The sequence below is a fragment of the Balaenoptera ricei genome, chromosome 3, assembly GCF_028023285.1.
Source record: "Balaenoptera ricei isolate mBalRic1 chromosome 3, mBalRic1.hap2, whole genome shotgun sequence".
NCBI classification, from domain to species: Eukaryota; Metazoa; Chordata; class Mammalia; order Artiodactyla; family Balaenopteridae; genus Balaenoptera; species Balaenoptera ricei.
Genome location: NC_082641.1, coordinates 30,099,085 through 30,125,390, shown reverse-complemented (window position 1 = coordinate 30,125,390; position 26,306 = coordinate 30,099,085). Strand labels below are relative to the sequence as shown.

Below are 26,306 nucleotides of genomic sequence, written 5' to 3'. Positions count from 1 at the left end.
TTCACCACGCTTGTGACCAAAAGAAAAAAATAAAAAACACTGCCCCTTTCGCTGTGTTCATTGTAACTGCTGTTGCTACTTCCGGAGTATTTGGTATCGGGCATTGGGCTGATTAAAAGCTCTGCAGGAGATTCTAATGTACAGCCAAGGTTAAGAACCACTTGGTAGGAGGACAATTATGTTTCCTGTGATTTCTTTCAGAACGCTTAGCTCTCCAAGCAGTTCTGACTTTTTCAGACCCTCCCCTGGGGGTGGGAGCCAGACTTCTGCCTGGGACTTGGACAGTGCTGTACTGCCCCTAGGTGCCTAGACATGGGCCATGAGACCTGGTGTTGGGAGATCAGGGAGCTTCTTAGGTCAGAAGTACTCTGGTAGGATCAGTGCCACCAGGGGCTGGTAGTGACCTGCATATACTGCTCGAAAGTGACTGTGCCCAGGTGCTCCTCATCCACAGCCTGGAACCTCTGCAGGGTCTCCAAGAGCTCCTCCTCCAGAGGAATGGGCCAAGGCAGCGCGACTACTAACAAGAATTTCCGCCAGTCCACGAACTCCGAGTTTGTTACCAATAAAGATGTTAACTCCTGCAACTAGAAGAAAACAGGAAATGCCATTGGAATGTTTATATGACTCTCTTGTGACACTCTACCTGCTCGTGTTTCTTAGTAAGAGATTCCGATGAAGGAAGTAAGATTTTAGCTTGGCCAATAGGGTCAGTTCTCACTTTTGTTCCCTCAGGTTCTACCAAGCAATCCACACCAGACAGAACTTAGAGAGTGTTTTTGATTTTTTGCTTCCTTGACATTTGTGGTTTTTGCTTACTGTTACACAAGGAATTAACACTTGTGACTATAGTACACTTTGTCCCTTTTCAACAGAGAAGGAATAAAGATGATAATTACAAGTGTGGGAGGGCTCTACAGCTTGTAGGGAAATACTCTTTAACCACTTTGTTTTCTTAAGGAACAGAATACAAGGAAATGCAAGCACTGCCAGAATCATCTACTATTACTAGTTAGGATCACTCCGTCTGGTAGTAATAAATACAAACTCACTGGCTGAGCCTCATGGTCTCTGTAATGTTTCATTGACTGTCAGCATCGTCACTCATTTTCAAATACTGAGCATGAACATACTACGTGTCTTAACTTGAAGTTCATTCATTTGTTCATCCAGGTTTATAGGCTGCTACTAAATGTTGGATACTGTGCAGGTACTGGTTATTTGAAAACTCTTATTGATTAAAGAAGAAGAATTCTCAAAGCTTGAAACCCAAACAAAATAGAAGCTTACTTCAGGTTGAGTGAGGTTCATCCAACTACTAGGAAAGTTGTTTGTTCCAAGGTTCAGGGTTACCAAATCCAGCAGAATGTCAGCAAATGCTTTGTTTCCTATTATGCCTAAAATACAATGAGAAATATCTTTCCGTTTTATTATGTGATTTGTTTCTTTCACTAAAATAGAACAAATAATGAATATTTGTATAATCACTTTATTCATTCTCTTTAAAACTTTAGCCTTTAGAGAAACAGAAGACACTTTGGAAACATAAAAATAATAATCAATTTCCTGATTTCCTCCCATGGTTGTTTCTCAGCTAAGTCAGCACGTCTTTTTCGGTGAGTAGTAAATTGTTCAGACTGAGTAAGATACTGAGGCTTTATATTTTAGTTTGGAGTCTTCTTTGACCTTGTACTCAGAATAGGTTGAATTTTACAAACTACTGCAAGGGCTCCTATTTTTCAGCAGGGCACTAGAGTAAAATGTTTTGGTAAATATGGGATAAAAGTGTTTCAAATGCATGCACATCACCACTGTGATCAAGGTAACACATTTATCCTCATTTTGCTTATTTATTTATTTATTTATTTATTTATTCATTCTTGGCTGTTTTGGGTCCTCGCCTCTGTGCGAGGGCTTTCTCTAGTTGTGGCAAGCGGGGGCCACTCTTCATCGCGGTGCGCAGGCCTCTCACTATCGCAGCCTCTCTTTGCTTTTTTAGATCAGAATATATTTGTTTTGGTAAATGTCGGGATATTTGAATTATTAAATTACTAGATTGGAAGTGCTAATTTAGTCATCTAATTGGCTCAAACACTGTGATATATTTTATAAAAGATAACTAACCTTTTAAAGCCATTTGCTCTTAAACACTAAACTACTTTACCTTGAGATGTTTGTTTAGTCTGTTGCTCATTTCAAATTGCATGCACATGCATTAAAAAAGAAATAGGGAAGCAAAATAAATGTATTTGCTTAAAAAATGTTTAACTCCCATAGTGTCAGTACCTTGTAGAACCAGGAGACACTCCTACACTCCTACATGTTTTCAGGTATCTTTCAGGTCCAGAGTATATAGCTATTCTTCTTTGTTTAGGAATAAAAAGAGTGAAACGTAGATGTAGAATCTCAAATTTTTCTTCCTATATCTAAGTTTTTAGCATTTCTAAAGTCCAACATGAACTTTATCATTTCCTCTAACCTTTAGGAAAATGTAGTAATCCTTTTAAAATTTCAGTGGTTCAAATAACATGCACAAGGTTCAGATCTGGAAGGCAATTTTCTGGGTAGCAAGAGCAGAATCTTTCTTTCTTTGATAAGACTGGCCATCCAGCAGGTTGTTCAGAAATAAATTCTCTATCCTTTTTGATCAAACCTGAGTATCCAATTTTATAGAGATGAGAATAACTTTCTCAGGTAGTGGAACTTTTGGTAAAATGATCTTTACATGATACTATATTGGTTTACAGACAAGTTAGAAATTAACCATTCATGTTTCTCAAGATGAAACCACAAATAAACTCAATTGAAACCATGAAGAGGCTCAAAGTATTTAAAAATTCTGGTAGATATGTAAAATATTTCCACTGTCTCTAATAGCTACGGTGCAAGCAAAGTGTAAGAAAATACTTTCAGTTCACATAGGAATTGTTTATCTGGGAACTCTAGTGTGAAATGTGAAAACTATTTTGATATCTGGCCTTGTTACTTAAATGACCAAGGCATATAATAATATGGCCTTCACATATAATGCAGTAGCAGAAACAGATAAGCTTACAAATTTTGTTTACAGATCAAAAACAATTCTCTTTCCATTTGGCCCTAAGTTAGTTACCTAATGCGACTGTCATTTAGAATTATCCAGGAAAAACAATTAATTGTAAGCCAGGCCTAAAGGAACTCAGATCATAATTATAGTCTAGTTACCCTTAGCAGTAACTCTCAGAAAGATGACATCAAAATAATACCATTGCTTAGAAGTATATACTTCACCAAAAGAATGTGAAAGAATGTGTGAATATAGAACTAGAATTAGAAAGTCAGAGGAAAACCAATCTTTGGATTTTTGCTCTGTAGGTCTGGATAATGCCAAATGCCTTTTGTGTTTGATATGAAGACTGGTGACTTTTACTTTTAACTTTCAGGTTTTTGAAAATAGTTCTTTTTGCTATGATCAGTGATGAGGTCAACATTTGTCACATTACTAATCACTTTCGTCAAGCCTTTGTGAGTTTGATGAACAATCCGAGATAGGTCTTGTGTCACCAGTTGAAGATGGTGTTCTTGTATTCCATAAATGAATGGCTTTCCTAGGGTCAAAGTTATAAATGTCTGGAGAATTCAACTGAATTATCAGGAGATCTGTCATGCTATCAGCCTTGACCTTGGCATGCATTTGTGACTTAGTGCCCGTCATCTGACTAAAGCCACGTTCTGCTTCAGCTGAACTTGCAAGGAGGCTCAGCACTAGGTCCACGAGTGTCAGGATGTTCGGATACTTGTGTAAATAAACAGAATTCACAAAATCCCAGGTCAGTTTGTGGATGTTCTGAAATCTAGGAGGAAAAATGTAAAAGATTGAGACTCCTAAGTTTTACTCCAATATTTATAAATATCAGCTAGGTTACTTATGCTCACCTAGCATAAATCTCTAATTTCAACATGGTCCATTCTGTGTCTACTTCTTCAATTTTCACCTTGGCATCTTCCAATACTGGTTCATGATGTGCTATCAGGATGGACACCTCTTTTTCTCCAAATTCTGCAATCAATACGCCAAACAAAAAGTCACATATCTTAAAGACATGTGTACAGACAATCAAAGAACAACAGAGTCAGAGCCCGAGTTCATACGTTACCTTGATTTATCTTCGCTGGCCACAGTTTAAAGCTCCCAGTCGTGGCTGCCTTCACCACATCTTGGTTGACATCTCTGAAACAGCCTCTCAACCTCTTGATAAGATGTGTTAAAACCAAGTTTCTCACGTCAGAAATGTTTCGCTTTCCTCCGAGGAGGCAGTTACCCTGAAAGTGTGTGACTGAATCTACCAGGCGTTCTTTTGGCCCTGGTCTGGGGAGGGAAAAAAAAATCCCCCAAGTGGACAATTACGTGCAAAAACACCTAGAAAATGGTTTCCCAAGTCCATCTGTCTGGTTGGATAGACTCTCAGATCATCCCGGACTCCTCACCATGTCTGATATATTCTGAGCATTTCCAGTGTTGATCTAGGGTGGCAAATATATCAGCAATTGAAGAGTTTCTGTTCTGATTGACATGGGACAGAATGCTGAGGACATTAATGACATCCAGCAAGAAGTGGACAAATTTAACAATGTCTGCCTGCAGGAGGGACTCTAGAAGGTCTTTGGCTTTCTGATGATTGGTGTCACTTCTGCCTTCCCTTGTCTGTAACATGGGCTAGGAAAAAACAGTGGTTTATCTTTCTCAAAATTATTATTTCAAATGGCTCAGTAAAAGTATTCTTTTTATTCTGAAAAAACTAAAATAGTACAGTATTTCAAAATTACGTACCGAATGCAGCTGCTGGATAACTGATATCCTTTGAGAAGGTTCTGGAGGGAGGCCTGTAATCCTTGAAGCCACCTCCGGCCTCCTACTTGAGAAGGCATCACAGGTCGAAGGTGAAGGCCTTTGAAATTACCAGAGTACTCTTATGAACAGGAGAATTGTGATAGAAGTGGTAAGTGCTGCGGAGAAGGTCTCTGACATCATTGTACAGGGGAACGCTCTGGAACGCCGCTTTGTAAGATACCGCGAGCTGATGCGCAGAGCAATACACAGTCAGCGCACGTGGCTGGATTTCTCTTAAAAGCAGGGCCACCCCACTGCCGTCTTCTTGCTCTGAGTCGGGGGCACCATCACTTGCGAAACCAACCAGTTTCTTTGCCCAGTCTTGGTTCGACAGTCGAAGTTGAAGATTTCTCTCTAGAGTTTTCTCAGTGGCATGTTTTATTGCCAGAGGTCCCTTCTTTTCCCCCGTCTGTACCCCAACGATTTGGCAGTGTACTTTCCCTGCGCACGCGCACTGCTCGTACACAAGGTCAGCTTCCTCGATTGAACTGTCTGTGATCCCAACACTGAGGACGGAGAAAAACTTACTTTTTTCTAATTTCTCTCTTAGAGTTCTCCGTTCTGCTTCAGCAATATACTATGTAAATATTCTGGCCGATTTGTTCGTTCTGAATACCTGGCCAATATCATCACCCTTCATATCATCCAACGAGCACATCCAGATAAAATCGTTGAGGGGACGTCTGGTCTTGGCAATGGCGTGGCAGGATGGGAACAAGTTCTCCACCCTCCCGAGGGTGACCTTGCTCGTGGTCCTCACCATCAGCTCCGTGGTGATTCTGCTCCCTGGGGAACCACTTGTCGCTTCCATGAGGGAAGGCTTGGCGTGAGCCTCGCTGAGATGGTGCACGTTGAGAAATTCAGTCCGGAAGTTGTCGGTGCCATAAAAAAAAAACCTCACTTGATTTCCCTTCGACTTCACTCTGTGTTTACGACACAGGCCACAGAACATAAGATCTAGTATCTCATCATACACAAGCCAAGGGTATTTTTTAAGCCAAGTTTTCAAAAATTGATTGTTCCTCTTTTGGAGGTAACGGTCAAGCTTCTGAGGCCTTTTCTGCTTTTTGGTGACTCAACTCACAACATCTGGAGAATCCCTGCCTTTAAAATAACTCCATGTGGTTATTTTAAGTAATCACCAACGCCTACCCGCAGTTTTGCTTAATCCCTGCCCCCCCTACACTTGCTCATTATTCCTGGAACAATCTTAGTGAGTGCTTACTACTTAGCAGGCATTTTGGTTAGTACGCCAAGTGCTTTACATCATTTCATCGTCATCACGCAGTATCCCTATTTTATAGTTAAGAAAGTAGGCCAACTACTAGTATCCATCACCATTTTATGGGTCAAAAACCTAGGGCACAGAGAGGTTAATTAATTTGTCCAATGTCACAGTGGTCATATGTGGTGAAGCTGGCGGTCGCTAGCAGGCAGTCTTACCTTCCACGTTTACACACTTCATATTACAGGTTTCTCCTATGGGCAAAGGGTGCTATGGTCTCCTTCCCCCTAGAATCCGTTTCTCCAGGCAGGAGAGGGGCACGGCCTTTTGCTGTCATTTCCTTCCCAAGGTGAAAGACAAGCATCACAGGACATGCAGGGTAGTGTGTCTGCAGGATTTGCTTTGGACGCCTCTCTCCTCCTGCCTCAGCGCCATCTTCTCTGGCAGCAGTAGGGCCAACTTACTACAAGAAGGGCATCCTTCCCGGATGGTTTTGAGGGGCCATCAGACTGTTTCTGAGAGAGGCAGATGGCTACTGTCTCCCCCAAAAGCCTCAACTAACCACGAGGCAGGGGTCAGCGTACCTGGCTTGTTCCCTGAACGGAGTAACTAGAAAGCTCTGTGGGTTTTCCTAGGCTTAGCATCTCTGAGAAAATTCTAAAACTATGATACTATGTATCTGCAGGTAAGTAAGCCCCCTATTTTGGTCTGAAAGGTAATTAAGTTAGTCTGACATTTACACAAATCAAGAAATACAGAAAGATTTCTGAGAAAAGGTACGATAAGAAAGGACTGATGTTACTGACAGGAATAGCTCAACCAGGTGGCAAAATCTAGGGATGAGAGCAGAAAGGAGTGTGGCCCCCAGGTACCCTGTGGTTTTCTCAGCGGGTAAACTCCTTCCGCTTGCTTAGATTCAGATCACAGAAATATGTCATGCAACGTCAAAATCTCAATGTAGATTCCATTTTCCCCGGTGCCTGGAATACTCCGCCCCTGTTTCGCTTCCTGGAAAGTTCTATCCAAAAGCTTCCCATGGGCTACAGCCTTTGCTGACCCACACAGGCAGTAACAACTACTTCCTCCTTGAATTCCTGTAAAAACCACGTAGCTGGATGATCTAGCCTGGCCAGTACATCCTAGACTTCCTGAATTTGTGCCCTATCTCTGAGACCAGTCACTGATTCTAAGGGTCTCTAAGAGGAGTTTGAAGGAGGGACCCTTGTCAGTTTTTAGAACAAAGTTACAGGTCTTGAACAACTAAATGCTGCGTCCCTTGAAGAAGGAGTGAGGGTACAGAATTTGCTGGATGGTGTTCTCTCTTGATAGCCTCTCAGCAGAAGCCAAAATAGCTATGAACTGAATCTCCATAGGCATTACATAAAGTACTGATGGGCTTACAAGGAAAAGGAGTTCTTATGGTTTAAGTGGGGACTTTGGAACACTGCAAAAGTGTTCTAGTTTCAACAGACTCCAAATTGCTTCCCTTGGAGAAAGACTGTCTTCCTGATGTGCTGGCACTTGATGTTTGGGACAAGATGTACCTACCCAGAGCTTACTGCAGTGCACAAAATGAGTGTTTTTGTTTTGGATGCTACAGTCCCCAGGGAGCCGCATACCTCATGGTTCAATTCCACCAGGTATTGTGGGTTTTTTCTGAAATTGTCCTAGGGTAATGCTGCAGGTGCCTACTAGGGTATGTGCACCTTCAGGATACCGAGCTCACATTTTGGATAATAATAAGCATAGTTTGTATCAATATTGTATAATGTTATATATTATATAATAATGTAATATTACTGTAATTATATAATTAAGTGATAATGGCTTATATCACACTTAAACTGCACATTCAATGCACCAGACGCTTTTACAACACTTTACATACATTAATTACTTTAATGGTCATAACAGTCCCATGAAATACCCCATTTTCCAGATGAGGAAAGTGTGACAAAAAGAGGTTAAATAACTTGCCCAAGGTCATACTACAGTCATTTGACAAAAGGGGGATTTGAAAAGAGCTATCTGACTCTTCTTACTCATGGATGGGTCTTTTTCCTCATCCAGCCATGGGCAAGAAGTGTATTAACGTGGAAATGCTAGTATGGGGGCTGATACATAGGGCCTAGCACCATGCCAATATTGGCTACTGTCATAATTTTGAAAATACTCACTAAATCCCTTCTAAGCTGGGACTATGCTCATGGGAATGATTCTTGGGGCAGTCAGTGGAAAGAATGTCTTGGTGATTCAGGCTCTCTCTTACTTAAGCTGCTTCTAAAATTCTAAAGTATAGATCTGTGCTGGGTGGCAAGAAAAATGCTAAGCATGACAAGTTGTTTCATTACATTTTGCATAATCTTGTGTGATTACCACATATAAGGTCATTTTTTATGGCATATGTGTGACAATCAACAAATGGTATTTTATGTCTAATTATTGCCTTTTCCAAAGGAGATTTAGAATCATGACAAGTGGCAGAATTTGACAAGGAAAGGAGTGCTGAATATAAGCACCCCTTATATACGATATTTGACAGTATATGACGCATTTTAAATTTTCCATTGTTTTCAGTAAGGACTATCTTAATGAAGACTTAATTTTCATATGGGTAACCAGTACTCAGTGAAAACTCCTTAAGCTTTACTTCTTTCCATTAATACCTTTAATTTTTTGAATTTTATTTTATTTTTTTTATAGAGCAGGTTCTTATTAGTTATCTATTTTATACATATTAGTGTATATATGTCAATCCCAGTATCCCAGTTCATCCCCCCACCACCCCCATACCATGCTTTCCCCCCTTGGTGTCCATATGTTTGTTCTCTACATCTGTGTCTCTATTTCTGCCTTGCAAAACGATTCATCTGTACCATTTTTATAGATTCCACATATATGCATTAATATACAATATTTGTTTTTTTCTTTCTGCCTTACTTCCCTCTGTATGACAGTCTCTAGGTCCATCCACATCTCTACAAATGACTCAATTTCGTTCCTTTTTATGGCTGAGTAATATTCCATTGTATATGTGTACCATATCTTCTTTACCCATTCATCTGTTGATGGGCATTTAGGTTGCTTCCATGACCTGGCTATTGTAAATAGTGCTGCAATGAACATTGGGTGCATGTGTCTTTTATTTTTTCTATTTTAGTGTGATGCTATTTACTTCTTTTTTTTTTTTAACATCTTTATTGGAGTATAATTGCTTTACAATGGTGTGTTAGTTTCTGCTGTATAACAAAGTGAATCAGCTATATATATACATATATCCCCATATCTCCTCTCTCTTGTGTCTCCATCCCACCCTCCCTATCCCACCCCTCTAGGTGGACACAAAGCACCGAGCTGATCTCCCTGTGCTATGTGGCTGCTTCCCACTAGCTATCTATTTTACATTTGGTAGTGCATATATGTCCATGCCACTCTCTCAGTTCTTCCCAGCTTACCCTTCCCCCTCCCCGTGTCCTCAAGTCCATTCTCTATGTCTGTGTCTTTATTCCTGTCTTGCCCCTAGGTTCTTCACCACCATTTTTTTTTTTTTTTAGATTCCATATATATGTGTTAGCATATGGTATTTGTTTTTCTCTTTCTGACTTACTTCACTCTGTATGACAGTCTCTAGGTCCATCCAACTCACTACAAATAACTCAATTTCATTTTTTTTATGGCTGAGTAATATTCCATTGCATATATGTGCTACACCTTCTTTATCCATTCATCTGTTGATGGACACTTAGGTTGCTTCCATGTCCTGGCTATTGTAAATAGAGCTGCAATGAATATTGTGTTACATGACTCTTTTTGAATTATGGTTTTCTCAGGGTATATGCTCAGTAGTGGGATTGCTGGGTTGTATGGTAGTTCTATTTTTAGTTTTTTAGGGAATCTCCATACTGTTCTCCATAGTGGCTGTATCAATTTACATTCCCACCAACAGTGCAAGAGGGTTCCCTTTTCTCTACACCCTCTCCAGCATTTATTGTTTGTAGATTTTTTGATGATGGCTTTTCTGACTGGTGTGAGGTGATACCTCATTGTAGTTTTGATTTGCATTTCTCTAATGATTAGTGATGTTGAGCATCCTTTCATGTGTTTGTTGGCAATCTGTATATCTTCTTTGGAGAAATCTCTATTTAGGTCTTCTGCCCATTTTTGGATTGGGTTGCTTGTTTTTTGATATTGAGCTGCATGAGCTGCTTGTATATTTTGGAGATTAATCCTTTGTCAGTTGCTTCATTTGAAAATATTTTCTCCCATTCTGAGGGTTTTCTTTTTGTCTTGGTTATAGTTTCCTTCGCTGTGTAAAAGTTTTTAAGTTTCATTAGGTCCCATTTGTTTATTTTTGTTTTTATTTCCATTACTCTAGGAGGTAGGTCAAAAAAGATCTTGCTGTGATTTATGTCAAAGAGTGTTCTTCCTATATTTTCCTCTAAGAGTTTTATAGTGTCCAGTCTTACATTTAGGTCTTTAATCCATTTTGAGTTTATTTTTGTGTGTGGTGTTAGGGAGTGTTCTAATTACATTCTTTTACATGTAGCTGTCCAGTATTCCCAGCACCACTTATTGAAGAGACTATCTTTTCTCCATTGTATATCCTTGCATCCTTTGTCATAGATTAGTTGACCATAGGTGTGTGGGTTTATCTCTGGGCTTTCTATCCTGTTCCATTGATCTATATGTCTGTTTTTGTGCCAGTACCATATTGTCTTGATTACTGTAGCTTTGTAGTATAGTTTGAAGTCAGGGAGTCTGATTCCTCCAGCTCTGTTTATTTCCCTCAAGATTGCTTTGGCTATTCGGGGTCTTTTGTGTCTCCATACAAATTTTAAGATTTTTCGTTCTAGTTCTGTAAAAAATGCCATTGGTAATTTGATAGGGATTACATTGATCTGTAGAGTGCTTCGGGTCGTATAGTCATTTTCACAATATTGATTCTTCCCATCCAAGAACATGGTATATCTCTCCCTCTGTTTGAGTCATCTTTGATTTCTTTCATCAGTGTCTTATAGTTTTCTGAGTACAGGTCTTCTATCTCCTTAGATAGGTTTATTCCTAGGTATTTTATTCTTTTGGTTGCAACGGTGAATGGCATTGTTTCCTTAATTTCTCTTTCTGATCTTTCATTGTTAGTGTATAGGAATGCAAGTGATTTCTGTGCATTAATTTTGTATCCTGCAATTTTACCAAATTGATTGATTAGCTCTATTAGTTTTCTGGTGGCATCTTTAGGATTCTCTATGTATAGTATCATGTCATCTGCAAACAGTGATGGTTTTACTTCTTCTTTTCCAATTTGTATTCCTTTTATTTCTTTTTCTTCTCTGATTGCTGTGGCTAGGACTTCCAAAACTATGTTGAATAAGAGTGGTGAGAGTGGTCATCCTTGTCTTGTTCCTGATCTTAGAGGAAATGCTTTTAGTTTTTCACCATTGAGAATGATGTTTGCTCTGGGTTTGTCGTATATGACATTTATTATGAAGTAGGTTCCCTCTATGCCCACTTTCTGGAGAGTTTTTGTCATAAATAGGTGTTGAATTTTGTCAAAAGCTTTTTCTGCATCTATTGAGATGATCATATGGTTTTTATTCTTCAATTTGTTAATATGGTGTATCACATTGATTGATTTGTGTATATTGAAGAATCCTTGCATCCCTGGGATAAATCCCACTTGATCGTTGTGTATGATCCTTTTAATGTGCTGTTGGATTCTGTTTGCTAGTATTTTGTTGAGGATTTTTGCATCTATGTTCATCAATGATATTGGTCTGTAGTTTTCTTTTTTTGTAGTATCTTTGTCTGGTTTTGGTATCAGGGTGATGGTGGCCTTGTAGAATGAGTTTGGGAGTATTCCTTCCTCTGCAATTTTTTGGAAGAGTTTGAGAAGGATGGGTATTAGCTCTTTTCTAAATGTTTGATAGAATTCACCTCTGAAGCCATCTGGTCCTGGACTTTTGTTTGTTGGAAGATTTTTAATCAGCATTTCAATTGCATTACTTGTGATTGGTCTGTTCATATTTTCTATTTCTTTCTGGTTCAGTCTTGGAAGGTTATACCTTTCTAAGAATTTGTTCATTTCTTTCAGGTTGTCATTTTATTGGCATAGAGTTGCTTGTAGTAGTGTCTTAGGATGCTTTGCATTTCTGCAGTGTCTGTTGTAACTTCCTTTTCATTTCTAATTTTATTGATTTGAGTCCTCTCCCTCGTTTTCTTGATGAGTCTGGCTAAAGGTTTATAAATTTTGTTTATCTTCTCAAAGAACAAGCCTTTAGTTTTATTGATCTTTGCTATTGTTTTCTTTGTTTCTATTTTATTTATTTCTGCTCTGATCTTTATGATTTCTTTCCTTCTACTAACTTTGGGTTTTGTTTGTTCTTCTTTCTCTAGTTCCTTTAGGTCTAAGATTAGATTATTTGAGATTTTTTTTGTTTCTTGAGGTAGGATTGTATTGCTATAAACTTCCCTCTTAGAACTGCTTTTGCTGCACCCCACAGGTTTTGGATCATCGTGTTTTCGTTGTCATTTGTCTGCAGGTATTTTTTGATTTCCTCTCTGATTTCTTCAGTGATCTCTTGGTTATTTAGTAGTGTATTGTTTACCCTCCATGTGTTTGTGTTTTTTACATTTTTTCCCTGTAATTTATTTCTAATCTCATAGTGTTGTGGTCGGAAAATATGCTTGATATGATTTCAATTTTCTTAAATTTACTGAGGCTTGATTTATGACCCAAGATGTGATCTATCCTAGAGAATGTTCCATGTGCACTTGAAAAGAAAGTGTAATCTTTTGTTTTTGGATGGAATGTCCTATAAATATCAATTAAATCTATCTGGTCTATTGTGTCATTTAAAGCTTTTGTTTCCTTTTAATTTTCTGTCTGGATGATCTGTCCATTGGTGTAAGTGAGATGTTAAAGTCCCCCACTATTATTGCCTTACTGTCGATTTCCTCTTTTATAACTGTTGGCATTTGCCTTATGTATTGAGGTGTTCCTGTGTTGGGTGCATATATATTTATAATTGTTATATCTTCTTCTTGGATTGATCCCTTGATCATTATGTAGTGTCCTTCCTTGTCTCTTGTAATGTTCTTTATTTTAAAGTCTATTTAATCTGATATGAGTATTGCTACTCCAGCTTTCTTTCGATTTTCATTTGCATGGAATATTCCATTCCCTCACTTTCAGTCTGTATGTGTCCCTAGGTCTGAAGCGGGTCTCTTGGAGACAGCGTATATATGGTTCTTGTCTTTGTATCCATTCAGAGAGCTTGTGTGTTTTAGTTGGAGCATTTAATCCATTCACATGTAAGGTAATTATCGATATGTATGTTCCTGTGACCATTTTCTTAATTGTTTTGGGTTTGTTTTTGTACGTCCCTTTCTTCTCTTGTGTTTCCCACGTAGAGAAGTTCCTTTAGCGTTTGTTGTAGAGCTGGTTTGGTGGTGCTGAATTCTCTTAGTTTTTGCTTGCCTGTAAAGCTTTTGATTTCTCCATCAAATCTGAATGAGATCCTTGCTGAGTAGAGTAATCTTGGTTGTAGGTTCTTTCCTTTCATCACTTTAAATATATCGTGCCACTCCCTTCTGGCTTGTAGAGTTTCTGCTGAGAAATCAGCTGTTAATCTTATGGGAGTTCCCTTGTATGTTATTTGTTGTTTTTCCCTTGTTGCTTTTAATAATTTTTCTTTGTCTTTAATTTTTGTCAATTTGATTACTATGTGTCTCGGCATGTTTCTCTTTGGGTTTGTCCTGCCTGGGACTCTCTGTGCTTCCTGGACTTGGGTGGCTATTTCTTTTCCCATGTTAGGGAAGTTTTCAACTATAATCTCTTCAAATATTTCCTCAGGTCCTTTCTCTCTCTCTTTTCCTTCTGGGACCCCTATAATGTGAATGTTGGTGCGTTTAATAGTATCCCAGAAGTCTCTTAGGCTGTCTCCATTTCTTTTCATTCTTTTTTCTTTATTCTCTTCCACAGCCGTGAATTCCTCAATTCTGTCTTCCAGGTCACTTATGCAGTCTTCTGCTTCAGTTATTCTACTATTGAGTCCTTCTAGTATATTTTTCATTTCAGTTATTGTATTGTTTATCTTTGTTTGTTCTTTAATTCTTCTAGGTGTTTATTCTTTAATTCTAGGTCTAGGTCTTTATTAAACATTTCTTGCATCTTCTCAATCTTTGCCTCCATTCTTTTTCCAAGGTCCTGGATCATCTTCACTATCATTATTCTGAATTCTTTTTCTGGAAGGTTGCCTATCTCCACTTCATTTAGTTGTTTTTCTTGAGTTTTATCTTATTCCTTCATCTGGTACATAGTCTTCTGCCTTTTCATTTTGTCTATCTTTCTGTGCCTGTGTTTTTTGTTCCACAGGCTGCAGGACTGTAGTTCTTCTTCCTTCTGCTGTCTGCCCTCTGGTGGATGAGGCTATCTAAGAGGCTTGTGCATGCTTCCTGATGGGAGGGACTGGTGGTGGGTAGAGCTGGGTGTTGCTCTGGTGGGCAGAGCTCAGTAAAACTTTAATCCACTTGTCTGCTGATGGGTGGGGCTGAGTTCCCTCCCTGTTGGTTGTTTGGCCTGAGGCAACCCAGCACTGGAGACTACAGGATATTTGGTGGGGCTAATGGTGGACTCCAGGAGGGCTCACGCCAAGGAATACTTCCCAGATATTCTGCTGCCAGTGTCCTTGTCCCCACGGTGAGCCACAGCCACCCTCCACCTCCACAGGAGAACCACCAAAACTAGCAGGTAGGTCTGGTTCCGTCTCCTATGGGGTCACTGCTCCTTTCCCCTGGTTCCTGATGTGCACATTACTTTATGTGTGCCCTCCAAGAGTAGAGTCTCTGTTTCCCCCAGCCCTGTTGAAGTCCTGCAATCAAATCCCGCTACCCCTCAAAGCCTGATTCTCTGGGAATTCCTCCTCCTGCTGCCGGACCCCCAGGTTGGCAAGCCTGACGTGGGGCTCAGAACCTTCCCTCCAAGGGGTAGACTTCTGTGGTATAATTGTTCTCCAGTTTGTGAATCACCCACCCAGCAGTTATGGGATTTGAGTTTATTGTGATTGTGCCCCTCCTACCATCTCACTGCAGCTTCTCCTTTGTCTTTGGATGTGGGGTATCTTTTTTGGTGAGTTCCAGTGTCTTCCTGTCAATGATTGTTCAGCAGTTAGTTGTGATTCCAGTGTTCTCACAAGGTGGAGTGAGTGCATGTCCTTCTGCTCTACCATCTTGAACCAATCTTCTCCATTAATATCTTGATACTAGTTATTCACAAGAATTTATTCAGTCACTTGTTTTAATGAAAGAGTATCCATTTCCCTGAATAATTTTGTTTATGTAGCATAATTAGAGGGAACAAAATATAACTTAATCACATTGATACTCCTTGTAGATTTGCTAAAAAAAAAAATCTTACTTTGGGCTTAGTATCATAATGATTGTTATATGCAAATATGTATGTTGTTTCCTAGAAAAAAAATTCATCTATTCACCATACTTTAATATATTTTAGTGAGCTTGAAGTTTGCATCTTAAATATCATAGGTTAAATGGAAATATGTGAAACAGTGTAAGAAAATGCTCACATTTCTTGGCTTAGAAATAACAGCAATTTTCAAGTTCAAGCAGGAAGTTCTATAGGATTCCACATTTAGAAATGTACTACTTGTAGCCAGTTGCTCTATACTTTCAAAATTGTTATTACTTCAACTAAGATCGTCTTTTGAAATTGTAGATTTCTAGGGTAAATACCATGGGATGTATCATAAAAGATTGTTTTCTAATTCTTGGAAGGAATATGACAAACACTTCATGTAAAAGATGGATTGGTGTGTATCCTTTAACAAGAATTAAGAAGAAAGACTCAAGTCAGAGGATGTTTTTGGGGCCAGGGGAACTGGGAGAAGGAGTGAGTGGTAATCATTGGGCTTCTTCAGGCAGGGGTAACATTAACATTTGCTGCCTGACTTCTAAGATGTCGCAGAGAACCTCTAATTCTGTGACTCTGGGATCCAGAAAATGGAATTATTATTACTTTGCCTTCCCTTTATACATTAGAAAAATGATGACAATGAATATTATTTCTATTGATAGATCCCCTGGTACTGTGCTAAGTATTTTACATGTGTTTAAAAAGTGCCATACGCAATATATATATTTTCAAATAGTATAACTGAGCCAATAACAAAGAAAAGGGTTTAAACTCTTTGCTTATAGACTGTAACTCATTTTGTACCACCAAGATCCCCAAATCCCACAGTATTGTACAGCTTTGTCAATTCTGTGTTAATTACAACAATTATTCTTAAATCTGGATAATTCTCTAGCTTGGGTGGCTGGAGGTTGTTCCCCAGACAGAATTGACCTCTGCATCTGTTTTCCTGCAGTTCATGCAACTGGGGAGGGAGAAGCAGAGAGGCCCCTGACCCTCCCTCAAACATCCATACTCAAGCCACAAACCTACACATTTTCTGGTGACTGTTCCCCCAACTTTAAATATCCTCTGTACCCTTGACATCCAGTAACTCTTTACTTCTTTCAATTCCTCCCTCCAAGGTGTTTTTCCACACAATTTTCCTGACCAACCTCATTGCACACTGATTCTCCTTTTCTTTGCATTCTTGAGCACTTTTATCAAGTTCAGATTCTGTTCCAGAGGAGAACCTAAATAGAAGTTTATATTTTCTTCTTCTTTGCTTGCCTTTTCAAATTACACTCTAAGTCCCTAGGGCAAGTGGTTTTCCTTTTACACCTACTTTAAAATATATATATATATATATACATAACTATCACCCTTCTCCTTTACCTCCCTTTCTTTCTTCTCCCTTCCTTCCTCTTCCTACCATACTTTGAAAGCCGTTGTATGCTACCAAACTCTGAAAATAGATAAATGTATCAGTTGACATCTTTTAGTCTCAACAGTTTCTAGAGTTAATCTTCTAAGACATACGTTATGTCAAGTTGTAACTGATATTTGTAATTTATGTTTAAACTTTTAGTTGAAATGCAAACTTTGATTTTGAGGTTGGATCCAAGAATGTATTTCAATTATCGCCATGAATACTAAGGTCCTTTCTGAAAGGGATTATGAGTGGTTGATAATTTTCCACCTACTCAAATGCCCCCCAAAACTTTAAATTTTGACCAGCTTCTAGTCACCCTAGTTTAGGATTAAAGCAAATTATACTTCATATACTTTTTCTTATTTTATATGTAAACAATATGGATAAAATGAAGAGCAAAAGCAACTTTGAAGAAGGAAATACGTAATAAAAAGACATTGTAAGCCCACACAAAGGGAAAGAGGATGGAATCTACCTGACTGAAGGACTGAAGGGATTTCATGAGCTGGGTTTATACAACTGAGATTTTTTCCTGTACCGGCTGATGGCCATATGTTTTTGACCAGCTGCTTCCTGCCTAAATGCTGCCAACCTGAGTTGGTGTTCATCCACTGTTGTAGTGTGTGCCTTTATATCTTGGAGGTGTAGACCCACTCAAGCTGATTAGATGAGGTGACACTTGCTAGGGTAGGGGTCTACCCAGGGAAATGGTTACACCTGTTTCACCCACTGGGCTTAGCAAGGAAGTCTTCAGACTTAAAGTAAAGTAATACTCTTTTGACTAATGAGATCTAATGTGGTCTTCTGGGAATACTGAACTTTAAAAAAATAAGTGAAGTATAACCATTATGAAAGTGAAATTGTGTTAGTACTAGACAAATGTCAGTTGACTATTCTCTAGGGAAAAGTAATGATGTTCCAGTAAGTAGGAGATGTTAGAAGATAAACCTCTTTATGAGAGACAACTTAGTTTAGCGAGAAGGGGCAAAACCTTTGAACCTGAAGAGTCCTGATTGATATGTGACCATAGGCAAGTTCTCAACTGCTTGTGACTCAGTATCCTGACCTATAACGTGGAGATGATAATCCTACATGTTCTGTCAGAATTAATTGTGCTATCAACTGATGGAATTCATTGATGAATATCTATAAGTAGAAAGATTCCAAATTAAAAAAAAAAAGCCTGTGTAGATGCTACAGAGCCATAATAATAAAATGTGAAGGAAATCAAGAATTTGTGTGCAGAAAATAACATGTACACTTACATGTGAACAGATTAATTAATTAATCAATCAAGCAAATATGTGTTGACAAAGGTTCTGCTTTTGGTCTATGAAACATTGAGGGAAAAGGCAAATATAAAAGGGAAATTCTCTACTCCCTGGTCTCCCTTCCCAGACTAGTGGGGGAGACAGAAACACAAACTCAGAATCCCAGTACAAAACTTAAACTAGAAGTATGTACAAAGACGGTCTCTCAACTGCCAGACAGAGTAATACTCATATTTACCCATCTGCCAGCCAGGGGCAGGGAGGGCAGGAGAGGAGAATTACCAGGGATGAGGATCACTGCACTGCCTATGTATTAGCCACTGTCTTGCTCTGTTTAATTCAGATCTATGTTGTATGAAGCAAATATGAGATAAATTAGAAAGAATCAAGGGCTTGTTTTAGTGCCACACAATCCCAGAGGGCTGTTTTACTTGTGGACAGAGGATTGCCATCCTGGTTAATCTTAACCTTATTTTGTGCTCTTTTCATAATAATTACTTTTCCTACCTTTGGGTGCTATCTCTAAGAACTGATCCCGAAGATTGCCAAGCCGTTCGATGGTCAGGGTGCCATTTTCTTCCCTTTCTACAGGTGGAGGGCGTATCGGAGGAGATAGGTCTGGAAAGACTTTTATATCGCCGTTAATGCAGAAATCTTCTTGGTCTAAATAAAGTGCATTCTGAATTTTGGTTGATGTTTCAATGTGATAGCGAGCTACCTCAGTTAATTTTTCCACACTGAAAGTGGAAAAATGAATAGGGTTATCCTCATTAAAAATACTATCAGATTAATAGCGTTTGCTTATTAGATATACACACAGAGTTAACACATTAGAAATTTTGGCTAAGCTAGAAAATTCAATCCGCATGATTAAAAAATTTTAATTTCTCCTCAAAACCGTTTGTAAAAAGGTAGGGTATAAATAAATAAATGTAGATTAGAAATAAAATACATGCTCATCCAGGGCTAAGAGTTACACATTTTATACAAAGCTGAGCAAAAAGAGACTCCACTAAAATGGTTTTATTAGAACATATTTTACTATATAAATGATTATGTCAATAGATGTATTCATTTTAAGTATGAACCAGAATAAGGTTATATGACAGAAAAGCCTGTAAAATATGACTGTTAGAATAACACATTTATTTGGAATCGGGACAAATTGTATGTAAAGTGAGTCAAATTTGATAATGGATGTCTAGAAAAGTGGCTTTTCTCTAACTTTATATCAAGGAGTTTGATGTTATCGAAGACACATTTGACAGAGTGGATTCTGAGGAGATAACCCATTGAAATTGCTTTGCTATCTTCACAGAGAATAACAATTCCCAGCTAAATCACGTGGTATAAGCAGCAGTAGTTCGGAACCTTGTGGTGCAGTGGGAAGAGCCCTGGAAGCTGAGCTCTCATTGCAGACCCCTCTCCAGCCATGGGTCCTTGGGAAGTGACTCAAGCTCTCTGATTTCCTCATCTTTGCAATGGAGCCAAAAACACACGACTCCATACCTTATGGTTATTCATGTGAAATCACATGGGGCATAGATTTAGGCTGTACTGGGGATTACAGTTATGGCCTTAATTAAAGGTCACTTTAAAGGCCAGAGAACTTTTATACATAAGTACAATATCACTGTATTACAGAAAGAATCTTACTTATATCTTGCAATAAAGATTGAACATGGCAGAAAAATGCACATTTAATCTGCTTTTATATAACTCTGGAACACCAAATATTTGTATACTGAAAATTAAAAAAATAATATTAGTCACTTTCTTTCAAAAGACAGTCTGGAATTTAATTCCGGCACACTGTATTTGTGAGTGCCCATATAGTCTGTATTATCCAGGTACTTTTTGTTTGATGGTGTTTATGTGCTGGAAGCAAAGGAAAAGGGTACTGGAGAGCTACAGAGCTTGTAGCTCTGAGTGAGGAGGGACTCCAAATGTAGACACCCAGCCAGAGCCAGCACAGCAAAATAAGTGTGCCATCTAGTGGAAGGTTACCAAGAGTAACCTTCTCAGAAAGGGCGGGCGGGGAGGAGGGGCTAGGGAAATCCCATGAAAATGGAAAGTGGGATCTGAAGTTCAAAGGGATCTGCTAGGTCTCACTGTTCTTTTTTTTCTTATCACTGGAGAATTTTTGCAAGAACCAAAAGAGAAAGCATAGCTGGACAGTCCTAGGTTTTAATTTCTTGTGGCCATATTCAGAGGTCAGATATATATACCTGACCTCACACACACGCAAAAAATAAATCTGAGAAATATGAGTTCATCTGATAAAAAAAAGAAACTTGGCCATGTGCCTCTTGACGTGACCACAAGGATGGGTGCTGTGAACCCTAAGAATGAAGAAGATATGCTTTCATTTGTAGGCAGCAGGCAGAGAACGGAACTGAACATCACTGCTTCACAATGCTGATGAGTAGCTGACAAATTATTTTAAGCACTACTGCAGTGAGGTTACCAGGCCGAGGTGTGTGTGTGTGTGTGTCTGTGTGTGTGTTTTACTATAGAGCAACAGATACAAACAACTAGGCTGAGGATTTTACAACAGAACTTTCATTTTGAGACAAGGACTGGAGAAAACAAACCCTAACAACTGTCTTCTAGCTGGCCAATGTTGCTTCTGAGAATACTTGCCATTTGTATACTATGTATGCCACAACTTCCAAATTTTCAGTAAATGTTTATTGCAAACTGTAGTGTATCACAGAATCTAGATCTAGTAGAAACCTTTAAAATAGCCTGGTTGGAGTGTTTTCTTTTACAGATGAGGCCTGTGGGGCCCGAAGTGGTTAGGCATGCTGTAATATGTGGACAAGGAGAGATTCCCCATCTCCTGGACCATCACGTTTCCTGACTCTCTGTTGAGGGCTGTTTCCGCCCTGCTGAGCTGCCTCTTTATGCCTTTCAGGGGAGAATTAAGAGGATGAGACTTGCTGTCCCTCACTAGCAATGAGGATCTGGAAAGCCTTTGGAACCCAATAGAAAAATAGAACTGGCTGTCACAAGGGAATCGGCCTAAAGGGTAAAACATTCCTGTGAATGACTTCATCTCCCATTCATTAGCCCTGACTAATAAGTCTGGCATTAGAAAGATATGAAACATTATACTACTTCTAAAAAATATTTTTAAATTGCTTATAGTTTTACCTTGTAAACTAAGGTCCTCACTGAGCAGTGTGAAAACCAAATTTATAAATAATGTGCAATAGCGCCCTTTGATACATGACTTACTATTGTTAAAAAGAGGCAACACAAATGCATATGTGATTTCCTAAAAGGTCAAAATTTCTATTTGTAAATATAATTCAAGTTTGTAAACACCTTAAAAATCTTTGTCAATTTTGGTCTTCAGGAATTAACAAAGTAAATATTTTAAAATATTTTTAAAAGTCACACTGTACTTTACCTGGCCATTTCCTTCAAGTACCTCTCACCGAGCCACTTTTCCATGAGTTTATATACATCAACTGCCTTTGTTACTAACTCTTCCAGGAAAGCCAATGCTTTTACCTTGATCAGTTCAAGTCTGAACTGTGCAGCTATCTCTATTTAAAAAGAGAAACAAACATTTTTTACATGTTTTATATGTCATGCATTTTCTGATTAGCCAAATTCAATTTTAAACCAATTACGTTTTAGTCTGTGAAACTTAAGGCATACACTTGATATACCAGTATGGATAACTAATACCCTATCCATCTCAGAAACAAAACAATGCGTGGTTAGAGTCGTTTGACAGTTTATTTAAACCAAAACTATAATTCAGCTTTACACGTAATTGCACTTTATTGAAATATACCCTTTGATAAATTGGAATGGGAAAACACAAATAGATAATTTCTGAATTTCAAAAAGGGGGAGGGTACTAAGTCTCTGGATCTCCCCCGTCTCAGGACCTTGGGAAAGCGACGCCATCATCCTTCTCAGCACAGGTGACAGGAGGGCGAAGCCCATGGTCCCAGTGCCCATTGATGTTCTGGGCACACAGTGAGGTCTGTGGATTTTCCTCTAAAATATCTGTCCAATCTTTCTTCCTTGCTTTTTCTATCACCGCGTTTGGGCACTGCTTTATGTCTCGCCTCAGCTACAGCAACCGCCTCTGTCCTGCTTTCTCCAAGTTCCTTTCCCCTCCTCAAATCCAAATCCACTTCCACCCGCCCCAGAGTAACACAGCTCACCTGCGCACGTGCTCACAGGTGCTTTCTGCTCAGAATTCTTCACTAGCTCCCAGTCGCCATAAAGGAAATGTAACTTTCTGGGCAGGGCCTATGTGACCCTCCACCTCCCTGATCACTCCTTCCCAGAATGTGCTTCAGACTCCGCAGCTACTCCCCACCAGTCACCTAGCTCTCCTCCCCCATCCCTGCCCCTCCCGCCCCCCCCCCCCCCCATCCCCTGCGCACATTTTCCACATTCTTCCAGCTCTGCTCAAGCATGAATTCATCTGCTCGGAAGTCTTTCTTGACTCCCGCCATGCTTCCTTTGTCCTGTCCGCCTAACCCCAATATCACAAGGTATTATAAGTGATTGTTTGCATTTCTCTTCCTCTAGATCGGGTTTTATTTTTGCTTGTTGTTTTGTGTTTGTATATATATATGTGTATATTTCTTTCAACTACTACAGGACCTGGCACATAGTAGAAACTCAGTGAACATTTACTATATAAATGAGTGAATTTAGCTACACTAGGGACCACGTATGGAATGAACTGAAGGATGAAGCATGCTTAGCTACTGAAAGCAGACGTGGGGATGGGCAACGGGACAAGCATGTGTCCTGACTTCCTGTGTTCAACATCCTTCAGATTTTACACTTGGAATTATGAAAGCAGGTGGTAGGAGGATGGAGAGAGGGAGAAAAGGAGGGAAGCAAGGGGTGGAAAGCATCTTTAGTAGTTAATTGTCATTGAGTAGTTAATGGGTCCCAGCTTACCCAATGCTGCATTTTTATGGTTTTGACATCTAGTATATTGACCATGGTTTCTTTCCAATTAGGATACTTTGGCTCAATTTCTTGATCTTTTCAAATTCCATTTTGAATTTATTATAAGACAACTGGAAGAGCCAGAAGGAGACTATGTCTTGTAAAATTGCTGCTCTCTTTAGAGAAGGAGTCCCTTGAACATTATTGATCCATGACTGGCTCTTCTGTGGTCCCTGTTCCCAAGAACTCACATTCAGGACCCATTAGCCTTTAGTCAGGGTTTACTTTCCTAATGAGAGGCCTAAATTATTCTTATTATAAAATAGAAGCACCTCCTTAGGTAGCCCCAAGCTTTCTCCCAGCCTGTAAAATCACACCAAATCTAAAATACTGCTTTTGTTTCTTTTCTTTGAGATTTTAATTACTTCTGGTGCTCTCCTAACCTCCTCCCAAATTCCCTTTTTGAGATCCCAGCAGACAATCATACGACAGTCAGATCTAGTCTTCATAGGGTCACATGAAAACAGCCAACTGAATGTTGTACCTTTCAGTTAGTTTGCTTTGTGTCCTCATAGACAAAAGCCAGCCAGGGGCTGTTTGCCTACTGGTCTGTTTTCTACTTAAAAGTATCGTCTTAGTTCTTTCCAATTGCTACCTTCAAACTGCAGGGCAGCAAGATGCTCTTCCTTTATTCTGAGCCTCAGTTTGTTTTTTATTTCCGTTTCTTCAGCCTCCTCTGCTGTTACTATTACAGGAGCGGTTTCTGCCATAGGTGGGGATTTACCTGAAAGGGCAATGAAACGTGCTGAGTTACCTGCCAACATACAAGTGTACACGAAGGGACTTGGATAAAATGAGTACAAAGTGGGGTGTGCAGGGCAATACACGTCTGGTGATTTGGAAAGGAGAGACCCCGGTCCAGACAGTGTGAGTGATGAAATATTGATAATCTTTCCTTGAGAATTCTCCATGTGGTGTCTGGCTGGACACATATAATAATTCCCCATTCGTCTAGCATCATGGAAAAATGAGGTGTGTGGCTCGTGCAGACAGGGTTACAGACACCAAAGAGGATGCAACTTAGTGTTTGGGGACAGAAATTAGCAAACCCCAACATAGCGTTGGCCACCTGGAGAAGTACCACTTCACAAGGGATACTTGTATTGGCCAAGTGTTTCCCAGGTCCTCATCAAGAGAAGATCAGAGAATAACCTCAAACAGATACGGTGGAAATGTAGCTGATGGCCAAGAATTCGCAATCTACTTCATTGTCTTTTAACTAGTGCTTTAATACAAGTACTTCAATGATTACACACGAGAATTAGAAAATAAGAATTTGTCAGTGTTTGGGCTTCCCTGGTTGCGCAGTGGTTAAGAATCTGCCTGCCAATGCAGGGGACATGAGTTTGAGCCCTGGTCCAGGAAGATCCCACGTGCCGCGGAGCAACGAAGCCCGTGCGCCATAACTACTGAGCCTGCGCTCTAGAGCCCACGAGCCACAACTACCGAAGCCCGAGTGCCTAGAGCCCCTGCTCTGCTACAAGAGAAGCCACTGCAATGAGAATCCCGCGCACCGCAAGGAAGAGTAGCCCCTGCTCACCACAACTAGAGAAAAGCCCGTGCGCAGCAACAAAAGACCCAACGCAGCCAAAAATAAAATAAATTACAAAAAAAAAAAAAGAATTTGTCAGTGTTTGAGAATTTGCCCATAAGAAATGGCAGTGAGATTCTAGCTGCAGGCCCAGCTTGTACTATTCTACTTAGTTCAATAAATCTTTCTTGAAGGTCTGATCTCAAGGGGATCAAATTTTGGGAAGAAGACAAATGTAAACAAAGAAATTGTAATAAGATGTGTTAATTTCAATAGTGAAGGTAAGTATAAATTACAGATGAAAGAGCCCTTAATCTCTCTGGGTTTCTGTTTTAACATCTGTGAAATTAAGAGATTGGACCCAACCAATTATTCCATTAAAGTAAACGGAAGCATTTCCTTCAAATGCTGCTTATTTCCTTTATGTTCACCATCTGAAATGGACCAAGGTCGCCTGTTCTTTACTGTGGGGCTGCCCTTTCCTTGGCTTCAGGGGCCACCACCTCCCCCAACCCCCATCCTGAGGGCTTTGTCTTAACTCCTACTCTAGCTGCTTGGATGGACTCCATCTGGAAAGCATTTTCTACCCCTCAGATGGAGTGAGATAACCGCACTCTCCAGGGACCTCTACCTCCCCCATAAAGAACAATGATCGGTCACATGTCTGTCTCTGCCATTAGACTACAGTCCTATCAGGGCAGGGACCACGTTTCTGTTTTTTTAAGTTTACCACTGTGTCCTTAGTACACATCCTCAGCATGTTCTGCACGGCGGGGGCCTAACAAACACATCAGGAGCAACTGATCAGTGGAAGGACTTTTGCTCATGTGCTTCCCTCTCTTCCTCTCTTGCCTCAAGTCACTGCAAAAATGTACAAGTGGAAACATTCAGAGGGGAGGGTAATGTTTGTGGTAGAGCCCACCCTTTCTCTTTTTCATTCCATCCTGCCTCTGAGGCTGAGTTTTAGGTAGGAGGCCTCCAGGGCAGAAGGACTTGCTTGAATGAAACCTGAAACCTGAATTAGACCTGAAATTTACATACTCAGAATTAGCTTTTAACCCTTTCTTGATTAAGGCAGCCAGTGTCAGCCCTCTTGCACACACTTTTCAGATTACATAGTGTCATCTTGGAGTTCTTTTCACATGTTCAAAACTGTCTTTGAGATTTATTTCACCCTGGATACACTTGGCTATTCGGAGAAATGCTGGCATGGAGAATGTTTGCCAGCTAACACTCCGGCTCACAGAAGACTGGGTCTCGAAGTAAAACCTAATGAACAGCATTCTAGTAGCTCAGAGGCTCCTGTGCCTGGTTAAGTGCTTGTTCTCCAACAAGGAGAGGTTAAGCATCCAGGGTTCTGGATGCTAAAGCCGTGAATACCTTTTCCTTTTTTGTCCTCTTTTTTTTTCTTGGGCGGCTCCTTTTTCACTTTTTTATTTGCAGCTACCTGAGGAGGTTTTTCTTTTGCGTCTGCGGGCTGGTTTTCTTTTTCTTCTTCCATGAGCCTCTGATGAATTTCAGCAGCCACCTGGTTGTATAAGAGCAACATTTCAGTTAATACAACATTTATGAAAGA

At 39.7% G+C, this 26,306-nt stretch overlaps 1 protein-coding gene across 1 annotated transcript in view; it reads right to left on the bottom strand.

The window, feature by feature from the left end:
• The window catches only part of SPEF2 (sperm flagellar 2), a 174,163-nt gene that overhangs the window by 32,504 nt on the left and 115,353 nt on the right, over positions 1 to 26,306 (bottom strand). The window contains exons 26-31 of the mRNA XM_059916221.1: positions 26,111 to 26,258; positions 23,795 to 23,923; positions 21,623 to 21,761; positions 18,715 to 18,944; positions 1,291 to 1,397; positions 405 to 587 (exon numbers count right to left, since the gene is read on the bottom strand). Coding sequence (XP_059772204.1) covers positions 405 to 587; positions 1,291 to 1,397; positions 18,715 to 18,944; positions 21,623 to 21,761; positions 23,795 to 23,923; positions 26,111 to 26,258 — 936 coding nt within the window. The remainder of the gene's footprint in view (positions 1 to 404; positions 588 to 1,290; positions 1,398 to 18,714; positions 18,945 to 21,622; positions 21,762 to 23,794; positions 23,924 to 26,110; positions 26,259 to 26,306) is intronic.